At 40.7% G+C, this 12,101-nt stretch overlaps 2 protein-coding genes across 3 annotated transcripts in view; one reads left to right on the forward strand and one right to left on the reverse strand.

Moving 5' to 3' along the window:
• ENTPD1 (ectonucleoside triphosphate diphosphohydrolase 1) overlaps nt 1–5,044 on the reverse strand; it is a 119,606-nt gene extending 114,562 nt beyond the window's left edge. The window contains exon 1 of the mRNA XM_007187459.2: nt 4,908–5,044. The gene's annotated coding sequence lies outside the window, so the exon portion shown is untranslated. The remainder of the gene's footprint in view (nt 1–4,907) is intronic.
• Nucleotides 5,045–5,243: 199 nt separating this feature from the next.
• The window catches only part of TCTN3 (tectonic family member 3), a 34,406-nt gene continuing 27,548 nt past the window's right edge, over nt 5,244–12,101 (forward strand). For both annotated transcript variants that reach the window (XM_057531323.1, XM_057531324.1), the window contains exons 1-8: nt 5,244–5,571; nt 5,743–5,866; nt 6,187–6,305; nt 9,824–9,951; nt 10,188–10,296; nt 10,376–10,491; nt 10,967–11,002; nt 11,565–11,645. In XM_057531323.1, coding sequence (XP_057387306.1) covers nt 5,337–5,571; nt 5,743–5,866; nt 6,187–6,305; nt 9,824–9,951; nt 10,188–10,296; nt 10,376–10,491; nt 10,967–11,002; nt 11,565–11,645 — 948 coding nt within the window. In that variant the 5' untranslated portion in view covers nt 5,244–5,336. The remainder of the gene's footprint in view (nt 5,572–5,742; nt 5,867–6,186; nt 6,306–9,823; nt 9,952–10,187; nt 10,297–10,375; nt 10,492–10,966; nt 11,003–11,564; nt 11,646–12,101) is intronic.

A 12,101-nucleotide genomic window follows, 5' to 3' on the forward strand; every position in this document is an offset into this window, starting at 1 on the left:
CTGCATTCTAGGGAGACAGAGTGGGGGGTGGGGTGGGAATGGTTATGAAAGAACAACAGGAAGGAACTTTGTGGTGATGGAACTGCTTTGAATCTTTACTGTGGTGGGATACATGAAACCACATGTGATAAAACTGCATAGAACTTAATATACGTGCACGCACGTGTAAAAATAAAACTGGGAAGATCTGAAGAAAATGGGTGGATTGTATTAATGCCAATATTCTGGTTGTGTGTACCACAGTTTTGCAAGTTGTTATCTTTAGGGGGTACACAGTATCTCCTTGTATTATATCCTATAACTTCATGTGAATATACACTTACCACAAACTTTAAAATTTAATTTAAAAAATATCAGTTGAGGGCTTCCCTGGTGGCACAGTGGTTGAGAATCTGCCTGCCAATGCAGGGGACACGGGTTCGAGCCCTGGTCTGGGAGGATCCCACATGCCGCGGAGCAACTAGGCCCATGAGCCACAATTACTGAGCCTGCACGTCTGGCGCCTGTGCTCCGCAACAAGAGAGGCTGCGATAATGAGGGGCCCGCGCACTGCAATGAAGAGTGGCCCCCACTTGCCGCAACTAGAGAAAGCCCTCGCACAGAAACGAAGACCCAACACAGCCATAAATAAATAAATAAACCCAAAGTTAAAAAATATAAAAATAAAAAATATCAGTTGATGAAAATGATTCAATGCATAGTCCATTGCTTATTTTCTTAAGGAAAAAAAATTGAGAAGCTTGCCTTTTTATTCTCTTAATGGTACATTTTTATTAAGAGAAGTTCTCAACTTTAATGATAAACTATTTATCAATCTCTCTATGATCAGTGATTTTTCTGTCCAGTTTAATAAATATTTGCCTTCCCCAGAACATAAGGATGTTCTCTCATGTTATCTTCTAGTAGCTTTGTTGTTTTACCTAAGTCTACAATCTATGTGAAATCGATGTTTGGGTATACATAGCTAGGAGTCAAGACACACTGTTGTCTTATGAATATCCAATTGACCCAGCATAATTTATTGATAAGCTCACACTTCCTCGCTGCACTGCAGTATCACTTTTGTCATAAATCAAAAGACTATATATGTGTCGGTTTGTTTCTGGCCTCTATTCTTTTCTATTGGTCTATTTGTCTATCTTAGAGCCAAAGCTGTACCATTTTATCCTAATAATGAGTTTATCTCAATAATAAGAGGTGATATATCATAGGTATAGGCCCTCCAACTTTGTTCTTCTTCCAGACTCTCTTGGCTATTCTTGGCCTTTTGCAATTACATATACAGTTTACCCTTGAACAACGAGGGGGTTGGGAGTGCCAACCCCTACCCAGTCGAAAATCCACAGATCATCTAGTAACTTAGCATTTACTATCAAAAAAAATCTACATGTAAGGGGACCCACACAGCTCAAAGCCATGTTATTCAATGGTCAACTGTAAATTTGAAATCAGCTTGTCAATTTTTACCACAAAATGTCAATTTTTACTGGGATTGCACTGAATCTATACATCAATTTGGAAGAAGTAATATGTTTTCATTAAAAGTCTTCCTAGCCTGAATTTGGTGCAGCCCTCCATTTACTTAGGTTTTCTTTAATTCCTCTCGGAAATAGTATATAGTTTGATATGAAGAGATCTTGCACTATTTTAGATTTATTCATAGGTATTTAATTTTTTATATTATTATAAATTTTATCACCTAAAATTTTTTATTTTCTAATTTATTATTGCTATAATATAGGAATACAATTGAGTTTTATATACTGACCTTGTATTTATCCTTTCCATTGCTCTTAATTTATTCCTGCATTTTTGTGCTTCCATCTGGGATCATTTTTACTTTAGCCTGAATAACTCCCTTTAACAATTCTTTGTGTGGGTCTGTAACAAAAAAGTTTTTATTCTCAATTTTCATTTTCTAAACACATTTGTATCTTCATTTTTGAAGTCTATTTTGCTGGGTATAGATTTCTAGGTTACCTTCTTTTAAAACATTATTCCACTTTTCATGGATTTCCTTATTTCTGTTAAAAAGTCAGGTGTGAGTCTTACTATTGCTCTTTTGAAAGTAATATGTCCTTTTTCAACTATATTTTTGGTATATTTGTGGAGGAGGGAATGTTGGGTGTGCAGCTTGATAAAGGGAGTTGATACCAGTCTTCAAGATGTGGGGCCTCTCTCTTCCTCCTAGTTGTCAAAAGCCATCCAGGGCCCTGTCCTATCTTTTTAACAAAAGTGCCTACATGACTGTCCCTGCCTTCTTTAGGAGCAAGTTCTTCTTCTATCCACTGCTTGCACATGGAAGCAAGGTTGAGAGGCTGACCTATCTGACTCTTCCTACAGTGGTACTTCAATCAATAACTCAATTGTCCAAGGGGCCTACAGATATCAATAGCTTCTTTCTGTGTGCTTAGAACACCCCCAAGAGCCACTCCTACTTCTATATTAAGCCTCTGCTTATGCAACTTTTGTTTGTCCAACTATATTCCAGTCCCGTTGGCCTTCTTTTTTTCAAAGATTGTCATAATGTCTGGTCCATTGAGAGCACTCCTTCATGGTTTTCAATATCAACGTATGTGCATGGATGCATATGAAAGTGTGTATTCATCTAACTTTCCTGTAATTTTTAGAGATTTTCTAAAGCGGGGAGGAGTCAGGAGAGGCTAGAACCTGTTCTCAGTCTGCCATCTTGATTCAACCTCTCGGTTAAATTTCTAAGCACATATTGAACTCTTTTAGTACCAAACACAGACAGCTGCTAGTATCATATGATCTTTTTTGGAAATCTCTGCTTCTGAGGTGATATCATATTAAGCTATTTCAATTTAGGACTCAATCCCCATGTTGAAATTCGCATCTGCATGACACATGTGAATAAGTTTCATTGTCCTTCCTCAAAATTATCTGCCAGATTTTAATATCTCAAAAGACCTGAGAGTTCCGTATTACAGATATTCCTAAAAACATATCACAACAAAAATATAAATATTTTTGCTCAACTATAACAAAAAAGAGTATTTAAAAAATATGTAAAGTGCTAAAATTCAAAAATAAGAAAAAGCAACTCAGTAATCTTGAAATGTTATTTCCCTACACTCAACCCTGAAATTACTTCAATCAACAGGCTCTTTTACCAACACTAATAAATTCATTAATAAACTTATCATTGATTTACCACTGATTGAGAATTAAAGAGTAAAATGCAAACTTGGAAATCTAAAATGGTCTCCAATTGGTTGTACAATAGAAATTTTATGTAAATAAATGCAATCCTGAAATCATATAAACACTAAATATTCATAGCAGCTAAATCTAAAGAGTTCAACAAGACAATCTTTTTTAAAATATTTAATGCATATCTAACATGTCCTAGGCACTGTTCTAGGCAGAGGATACAAACAGTGAACAAAACAGACAAAACCCTCTGTTTTGTGGAGCTTATATTCCGGTAAATGCATATAATTTGAATAATATGAACATGGCCTTTTCCTACAGAAATTACTAAAAAGGTAGATAAATATTTTATGCCCAAACACAAACATAGATGGCTCTTATAGCAGTCCATCACACAATCACATAAAAAGATTTTGAGAACGTTTATAACACAGAGATACATTTAGCCACTGACTTCAAAACAACAGAATATCAATATCTTGTCAGAGAATGTGAGCAAGGTCAGGTGCCCTAAAATTTATCTGCGTAAGCAATTCACTTGGAAAAGGAGGTATTGGCTAGATTTTGGTAAGGGTATTAGATGTTAGATAACTCTTAACAGATCTTAATTTATATCCCCAACCAAGCAATTGAAATAATACAGATATCAGGACTGTGCAGATTGACAAAAACAGTGAGGCAGGAACAAGATTTTGATACCCTAGAGTTGTACTAGCCAATATGCTAAATATGAGTCACGCGTGGTTAACTTTGAATTAATTAAAATTTTAAAAGTCAGCTCCTCAGTCACATTAGCCACACTTCAAGTGCGCAGTAGCCACATATAGCCTGTAGCTGCAATACTGAACAGTGTAGATACAGAACATTTCCCACACTGCAGCAAGTTCTACTGGACAGTGCTGCTCTAGGGAATCAGAAGAGGCACACGACTCCTGGGATAAAACAAAACTTTCTAAAGAGGGCTACAAAAAGTGTCAATTTAAGGAATTCCTTGGCAGTCCAGTGGTTAGGACTTGGCATGCTCAATGGCAGGGGTCTGGGTTCAATCCCTGGTCGGGGAATCGGGGAACTAAGATCCCTCAAGCCCCGCGGGGCAGCCAAAAATTTAAAAAAAGGAGTGGCGATTTATAATAATGGCAAAAAATAAGTTTTCTTCTCCATCCCTTGGCTATTTTTTAAATTTAAAGAAGTTCTCAGTGTGACCATCAGTGTGTTTTCCTCCCTAAGATTATCCTCTATAAAAGGATTCTCAGACCTCCCTGGTGGCGCAGTGGTTAAGAAACCGCCTGCCAATGTAGGGTACACGGGTTCGAGCCCTGGTCCAGGAAGATCCCACATGCTGCGGAGTAACTAAGCTCGGGCGCCACAACTACTGGGCCTGCAATCTAGAGCCCGTGAGCCACAACTACTGTGTGTCACAACTACTGAAGCCCGCATGCCTAGAGCCCATGCTCCGCAACAAGGGAAGCCACCGCAATGAGAAGCCCACGCATGGCAAGGAAGAGTAGCCCCCGCTCCCCGGCTTGCTGCAACTAGAGAAAGCCCCCACGCAACAACCTAGGGCCAATGCAGCCAAATAAATAAATAATAAATTTTTAAATAAATAAAACGAGCTCTCTAAAAATGGGCTCATACTTAAAAAAAAAGAAAGAAAGAAAGAAAGAAAGAAAGAAAGAAAGAAAGAAAGAAAGAAAGAAAGAAAGAAAGAAAGAAAGAAAGAAAAGGATTCTCACCGTTAGAATCCGGAGTGAAAAAGATACGCAATTCTAGTTGCAGCCTCTGAGGCTTCCCTCTACCATGGAAGGGCTCTGCCCTCTGGGTCGCGAAGTCTGTGCACACTGGGCATTGGGCTGAACTCCTACTGCCACTCAGCGGAGAGAAGAGACAAGGGCTCCTTTGCCAGTTTGGCGGTTGCCGAGCGACAGAGACAGTGCCAGGCCTGGCCTAAGGAGGAGGGCGCAGACTGAAAGATGCTGAGGGATCTGTAACAACGCCGCCTTCTATTGGCTGAAGAGCGCTCGGCCATTGCCATGAGCCAATGAGCAGACGCATACGGATGACGTCAGCCGCCATGCGACTCCTCCCACCCACTCTCTAGCGACGCGTCTAGAGACCACCGAAACCCACCTCAAACCCTTTGGTGGGGACGTCTGTATTACCGCATGTTTACCTCGCAGCTCGCGCTACTGCAGGTGTTCTTCCTGATGGTCCCCGAGGGGGTCCGGCCTCAGCCATCTCCGTCCCCGTCTGGGGCAGTGTCCACCCAATCGGACCTGGGGCCAAGGACGCAGGGCGAGACACTTCAATCCTCCTCGGAGGTGCCTGGCGTCTCTACAGTGGGTCCTACTGTCGTGACTCCCTCGGCGCCTGGAAATAGGACCGTGGATCTCTTCCCAGGTGAGGGGAGAGGATGTGGGGTTGGAAACTGCTGACTTAGATCCAAATTCTGTGAACAAAGTGAATTCCCATAAAGTAAGGAGTGGGGCTGTTGGAAGAAGGGGAATTAACACTTGGAAGAGTTTGGGGATCCTCACCCCATTTGCTCTGCTTTATGTTGTACTTTTATAGTCTTACCGATTTGTGTCTGTGACTTGACTCCCGGTGCCTGCGATATGAATTGCTGCTGCGACAGGGACTGCTATCTTCTCCATCCCAGGACAGTTTTCTCCTTCTGCCTTCCAGGCAGCGTGAGGTGAGCTGCAATGCTCAGGTTGAATCCTAAAGGGGATTGGGGCTGTAGAATAAGTAACATTTGGAAGTAGGAAGAGTTAGCCTTCGTGCCTCCCACCCCCACTTCCACTCCTGGGAATGGAACTACCTTGGTTTTTCCCAGGAGAGCCGTTCCTCTTCTGATGCTCTAGAGCAGGGCTGGCCAATAGAATAGAATCTTCGTATTGTCCTGTGGCTGCCCAAGGAGTCCTCTCTTTGGCATCTGACTGATACCGGTGGGGCACCCTTCTTTGGACCGAATCCTCATTCTAAATGTATCTATTCTCCCTCCTGTTTCCTCAGGTCTTCAAATTGGGTGTGTGTAGACAACTCTCTTATCTTCCGAAGTAATTCCCCGTTTCCTTCAAGAGTTTTCATGGATTCAAATGGAATTAAGCAGTTTTGTGTCCATGTGAACAACTGTGAGCAGAAATATGTTGGCTATTCCTATTGCCTAACATTTACTGAGAGTTAGCTTAGTCTCTGATGTTTTTTCCTTTTCTTTGTTTTTTAAACTTTTTTTCCCCCCTTTGGATCTCTATCATGCTCCCTCTCCTTCCACCTGTACCCCTGCCCCTTCTTTTTTCTCTTATTAGTGAACATTGGCAATCTCTTTTGCCCTCTTGGCTGTGGACCAGAAAACCCATACAGAACTTTAATTTCAGTCAGCCCTCTTAGCTCAGAGGATTACAGATAGACTATATCTCCCATTTGCTACGATCTCCATGAAGGGGCTCACTGAATCCCCAGTGCCTGACATAAGAGGCACCAAATAATACGTGAATGAATGTCTTTGACAAATGAGTCTACATCAACCTTGTTTTTATTTTATGAGGCAACAATATAGGTGAAAGAGCATTTGACTTGGGTCTCAGCCCTTCATTTACTTACCAGCTGCACAGACTTGAACAAATTTCCAGACTCATTTCTTCAACTGCAGAATGAGAAATAATATCACTAATTCTGAATGTGAAAGTGCTCTGTAACTGTAGAGTGCAATAAAAATGAAAGGTAATTGTTATTAAGGTTTTTAAATAGACTTAGATGGCTTCTGGGGTGGCGCGGTGGTTGAGAATCCGCCTGCCAATGCAGGGGCCACGATCCCTGGTCCTGGAAGATCCCACATGCTGTGGAGTAACTAAGCCCGTGCACCACAACTACTGAGCCTGCGTGCCGCAACTGCTGAAGCCCGCGCGCCTAGGGCCCGTGCTCCACAGCAGGATAGGCCACCGCAGTGAGAGGCCTGTGCACTGCAGGGAAGAGTGGCCCCCGCTCGCCGCAACTAGAGAAAAGCCCAGCAGCAAAGCAGGCAGCGAAGACCCAACACAGCCTAAATAAATAAATAAATAGACTTAAAAAGTTGTTGGTGATGAGTATAACATTTTTAAAGATGTACATCTAATATATGTTTTTTAAATTTATTGTCTAAGAAGCAAGGTAATGTTCTCACATAAAATAGACTTAAATGTCCCTTACACTCTGGAAGTCAGCTCATCCTGGTTTCATCTGTTAGAAAATAAATTGCAAAACTATATTTGCTTCATAAAGCAACCAAGTTTGGGTTTGAGGGGCCTTGAATTTGGAAGCAGTTATCGGGAGCCTTGCGGCCATTCAGGTTGTGAGAAGGTAAAGGGAGCAAGGCAAATGCTGCATTTTAAAATAAGGCTGCAGCTGCCTCATCCTTTCCAAATCTCCCATTGCCTTCTAGTTCTAGCCTCATGAAAATGCTCCAGGGATATCACAGTAGTGTCCAACTGGTGCTGCCTGGTTTTAATCCCCCCCTGCTTCCCATGCCATACTGTTTCCAGACCAGTGTTTCTGAACTTTCTTTCCCCAGCAACACCTGAGAATCACTCCTTTAGAACTTATGGGATACCTTGAATTGTTATCATTTTATATGAATGTTGTGTCTCCCCAGGTAAATTGTCGGTGCGTAGAAAGGATGGACCATATCTTTGCCCACAGTGTTTAATATTTGCTGATAATAATCATCAGTAACAGACATTGTTAGTCAGAGGCTGTACAACATGATGGAGTGGGAAAAATCCTAGACCAGGAATCAGGAGATCTGTGATCTACTCCTGGCTCTGCCAGATGGCTCTGTGGCCTTTTGCAACTCATTTACCTCTTAGGATCCAAATTTCCTAATGGAATTGGACCAGATGATCTCTGGGCTTCCTTCCACATCTGAAATTGTATCAATCTAAGTCTAAATACCTTTAAGCCCTGTTGGGTGTAATATACCATACATGATGGTAGAAATTTTAGACAGAAATTCTATTTATCCTTAGCCTGTGCTTCTTATCTGCATTATTCCTGCTTACCATCACTACCACCAATATCCCTGCACTACAGTGAGAGACAAAATGTTAATGTTCTCTTATTCTTTTAAGCCATGAAAAAATATTCAGATGGATATTTTCCATCTCAATGTACCTTCTTTTTTTAGCTTAACTTTTCTTTCATTTATAAAGATAGAAATAACTACATTTTTTAATGAGGTAAGTATTTCTTCCATGTGGTTTTCAGGGTATGAGTTCTGAAGGAAATATTAAACAGCTCCTGGAAGCTTTAAAATTTGAACATTTCGGATCAGAGATGGAAGAAGGTGGTCTGCAGACCAGCAGCATTAGTATCACCTGTTCCAGAGCAAGGCTTTTCAATCCTAATATGCACCCACATCACCTGGAGATCTTGTTAACATGCACATTCTGATTCAGTAGGTCTGGAGCATGGCTTAAGATTCTGAATTTCTGACAACATCCCAGGTAATGCTGGGGGGCTGCTAGTCTGTGCACCACACTTTGAGTAATAAAGATCTAGGAGACAGATAGAAAGTGAGTAGCCTGAAAGGCCCCAGAATTGAGAGTTATCTTCATTTCGTGTTCCGTGAGAAAGCTGAAAAGTCAAATGATGAGGACTTTGTGATCACAGAGGATAAAGGTCAAGCTTATGTAATGTAGCATCTTCATTAGCTTTTGGTGATGCACGTCTTGATTTCCTTTTGAATCTGTCCAAATGACCATATTGATGAAGAAAGAAAGAAACTAGTATGGGCCAATTTTCTGCTACATTCCTTTTTCAAGTTAGCAGAAAACTTGGGTGGTAAAACAGAGTGTTGTGCATTACAGGCCACCCTCTGGGCAGGGGAGAATGTCAGAGGCCTTTACCTACATCTCTCTTCTGGTTCCGAAGTGCCATAAGGAGATGGCTGCAGGAGCCTGGATACATTTATACATTGCTATAATATAAGTTACAAAATTGTTAGAGAAAATGCCCTTTGGGTGTATTTGAAAAATCTTGAATGTAGAAATTATAAGGTGAAAGGAATAAAATACGACAAATCCATATACTTGAGAGATGGAAACCTTATTATGAGGAATGGTTAGTTGAAGTTTAGAGGAGATTGGAAGACTTGGAGAGGACAAGTCAAATATTGTCTCCAACTCTGCCATCTTCCTATGGAAACAGTACCATTTTGTTGTACTAGAGACTCCTCTGGTGTGGGACAAATGTGTGCATTACCGAGACTCCTATTTTCATCACAAATTGCTAATCATACACATTCCTGGCATCAGAGACTTGGAACTGACTGGCATTCGTTGGTCATATTCTTATCTCAGATATTAATACTAAAACAATAATTCAATTAACAAATTACAAATAAATTATTAGGTGATAGAAATCAAAATTGTTATTATCTCTGAAGATGGCGTATTGATTGGGAACCTGGGAAAATGTTCTGGGTGGTAGTAATAAAAGTATATAAATGTTTAAAAATTCTTTGAGTTTATGCTTAAGATTAGTGTATTTGCATACTTTACTGTGTATATTTTATGCCTCAATAAAAATATTTTTAAAGATTAGTTTCTTGGTATGCCAGATACTTAAAAATGATTTTATTTTATCTAAACCCCTTTTCTTTTTAAAAATATTTTAGCAAAATTAAACTATTTCCAGAAGCTCCAAAAGGTCAATGCAACCAGCTTCCAGGCCCTGGCTACAGAGTTTGGAGGTGAATCATTCACTTCAACATTCCAAACCCAGTCACCACCACCTTTTTACAGGGTGAGCCTACGGAAGGGGGAGGGATTGTTTGCTTTGGTTTTTCCCCGCATACTGACAATTGACTAGGTATATTTGAGATACCCACCTGCAGCTAGGTTAGCCACTGTCAGCTCTTTTGGAGGGCAGTATTGTCCATGTTAACAACCTATTGAGTTAACTTTTGTTTCTGCTTATTCTTTTCTGGTGGAGTTCAGTCCAATCTCACTGTGAATAAATTTCTGTTATACTTTGTTTAGGCTGGGGACCCCATTCTGACTTACTTCCCCAAGTGGTCTGTAATAGGCTTGCTGAGGCAGCCTGCAGGAGTCGGAGCTGGGGGACTCTGTGCTGAGAACAATCCTGCAGGTGAGCCTGGAGTACAAGCGCCAGCCTTTTTGTTCAGTTTAAAATAGGCTTTCACATGTACCACTCCCTTAATTCTAAGGTTTCCTGGAGAGTAAAAGTACAACCTGTGCTCGTTTCTTCAAGAATCTGGCAGATAGCTGTACCTTGGATCCCACCCTCAACGCTGCCTCTTATCATAACTTCACAGTCTTGAAGGTGGGTGTCCCTTCTCTCCCCACTGTCACCACTGTGGACTTAAAAAGTTATCATGCTTCCCACAAACACTGAACTGGAAGTCAGGATGCCCAAGAGCTACGTAGAAGGCAGAGGGCCTAAAAGCCCTGTCACCTGAAGAAAGATGAAAGAAGTAGGGATAGATAGCCAGGATAAGAGGTTCTCACCTTTCTGGCTAGTGGAATTTGCTAAGGGAGGTAGGATGGGGTGACCTCTCACTACTTCACCAGAACTTCTTGCGTTTGCTGTTTGTCGAGCTCTACTCAGAGTAGGGGGGCACCACAGCGCATCCAGCCTCCGCTCAGCCCTGCTTCTGGCATTTTAGTGTAAGGAAGAGTCAGGTAGAAAAAAAATGTTGATTTTTTTTTTTTTTCCCCCAAATGAGAAACCACAAGCTCCTGGAGATTTTATGTTAAGATATATGCACACTCATGTCCTTGCTGTTCTCTTATACTAGGTTCCAAGAGGTTTGAGTGATCTGCAGAATACGAAGGTATGATGCTTTTTACCAGGAAAAACGAAAGAATATTTGGTCCCTTTACATCTGAGGCAGTTTCACTCTAGATTGTAATGGTGAAAGAGAATGTGTGTGTGATGCATCAAACTGCTCAAGTATGAGTCTAAAAGAGTGTTTTTCTGTTTGTTCTATATAATTAATAAGCATCATATGAAATAAGAATTCATAAGGTATTAGGTAAGTTTGAGAAACTTCGGGTTAAATAAAGTTAAACATTATATTTAGGATGGACTACTTGAAGTCTTTAATATGCTAGAGGGTCTTCTTAATCTCTAAGAGGGAAGTGTCAGATACAGTATTTCTAAAACTTATTTGACCATGGAACCTTTATTTTATATCTATAGAAGTAATGTTCCAAAAAATATGTTTTCAGAAGTGCTGAATTAGAATGACTTTTGAACTTAAGTTGTAGACTGGCAGTGGAAGGAGAGAGGAAGGTGATGGTCAAAAAGGAAAAATACTCATTTCAGCATAATATGTAACTAGAAGAAAAAGTGCTGCTTTCAATTTTAATTGATTTGCCTCTTTCCCTTGCTAGTTCCAGGTGCCTGTAACACCTGTCTCACAGGCTGACTCTCCTCTGCTGGCTGGAAACACTTGTCAGAATGTTGTTTCCCAGGTAGGGACGCTGACCTCAGATTCTGGACTGATGTATGTTGATCGACATTAGCAGAGGTGCTTCATCTTCCATTAAGTACCAGGCCAACCCCACGTGAATTTTTGAGCATTACCTGAAACTTAACACATCAAGGACTGAGCCCATCACCTTCCTCCCTGCGTGTTTCAGTCGTTTCCATTGCTGCCATCCTCTGGCATTTCACATCCAGAACATTAAGATTATTTCTGGTTCCTCTTTCTTTGCCCATGTGCAGTCTGTTATGGTTTTTAGTGACCACAGTTTCTTTTATTGACAAAGTCAGTATCATCTGAACATCTGAAATAGACTAGTCAACTTCTTTTCCTTTATTCTCTTCTAATCAACCAACAAAAGTAAGAATTATTGGAAAGCATCATTTTAAAAACTATGCTCAGAAATCTCAGGTTACCTTCACTTTTTCATGACTTCCGTCTCCAG

Source organism: Balaenoptera acutorostrata, chromosome 16 (genome assembly GCF_949987535.1).
Source record: "Balaenoptera acutorostrata chromosome 16, mBalAcu1.1, whole genome shotgun sequence".
NCBI lineage: Eukaryota > Metazoa > Chordata > Mammalia > Artiodactyla > Balaenopteridae > Balaenoptera > Balaenoptera acutorostrata.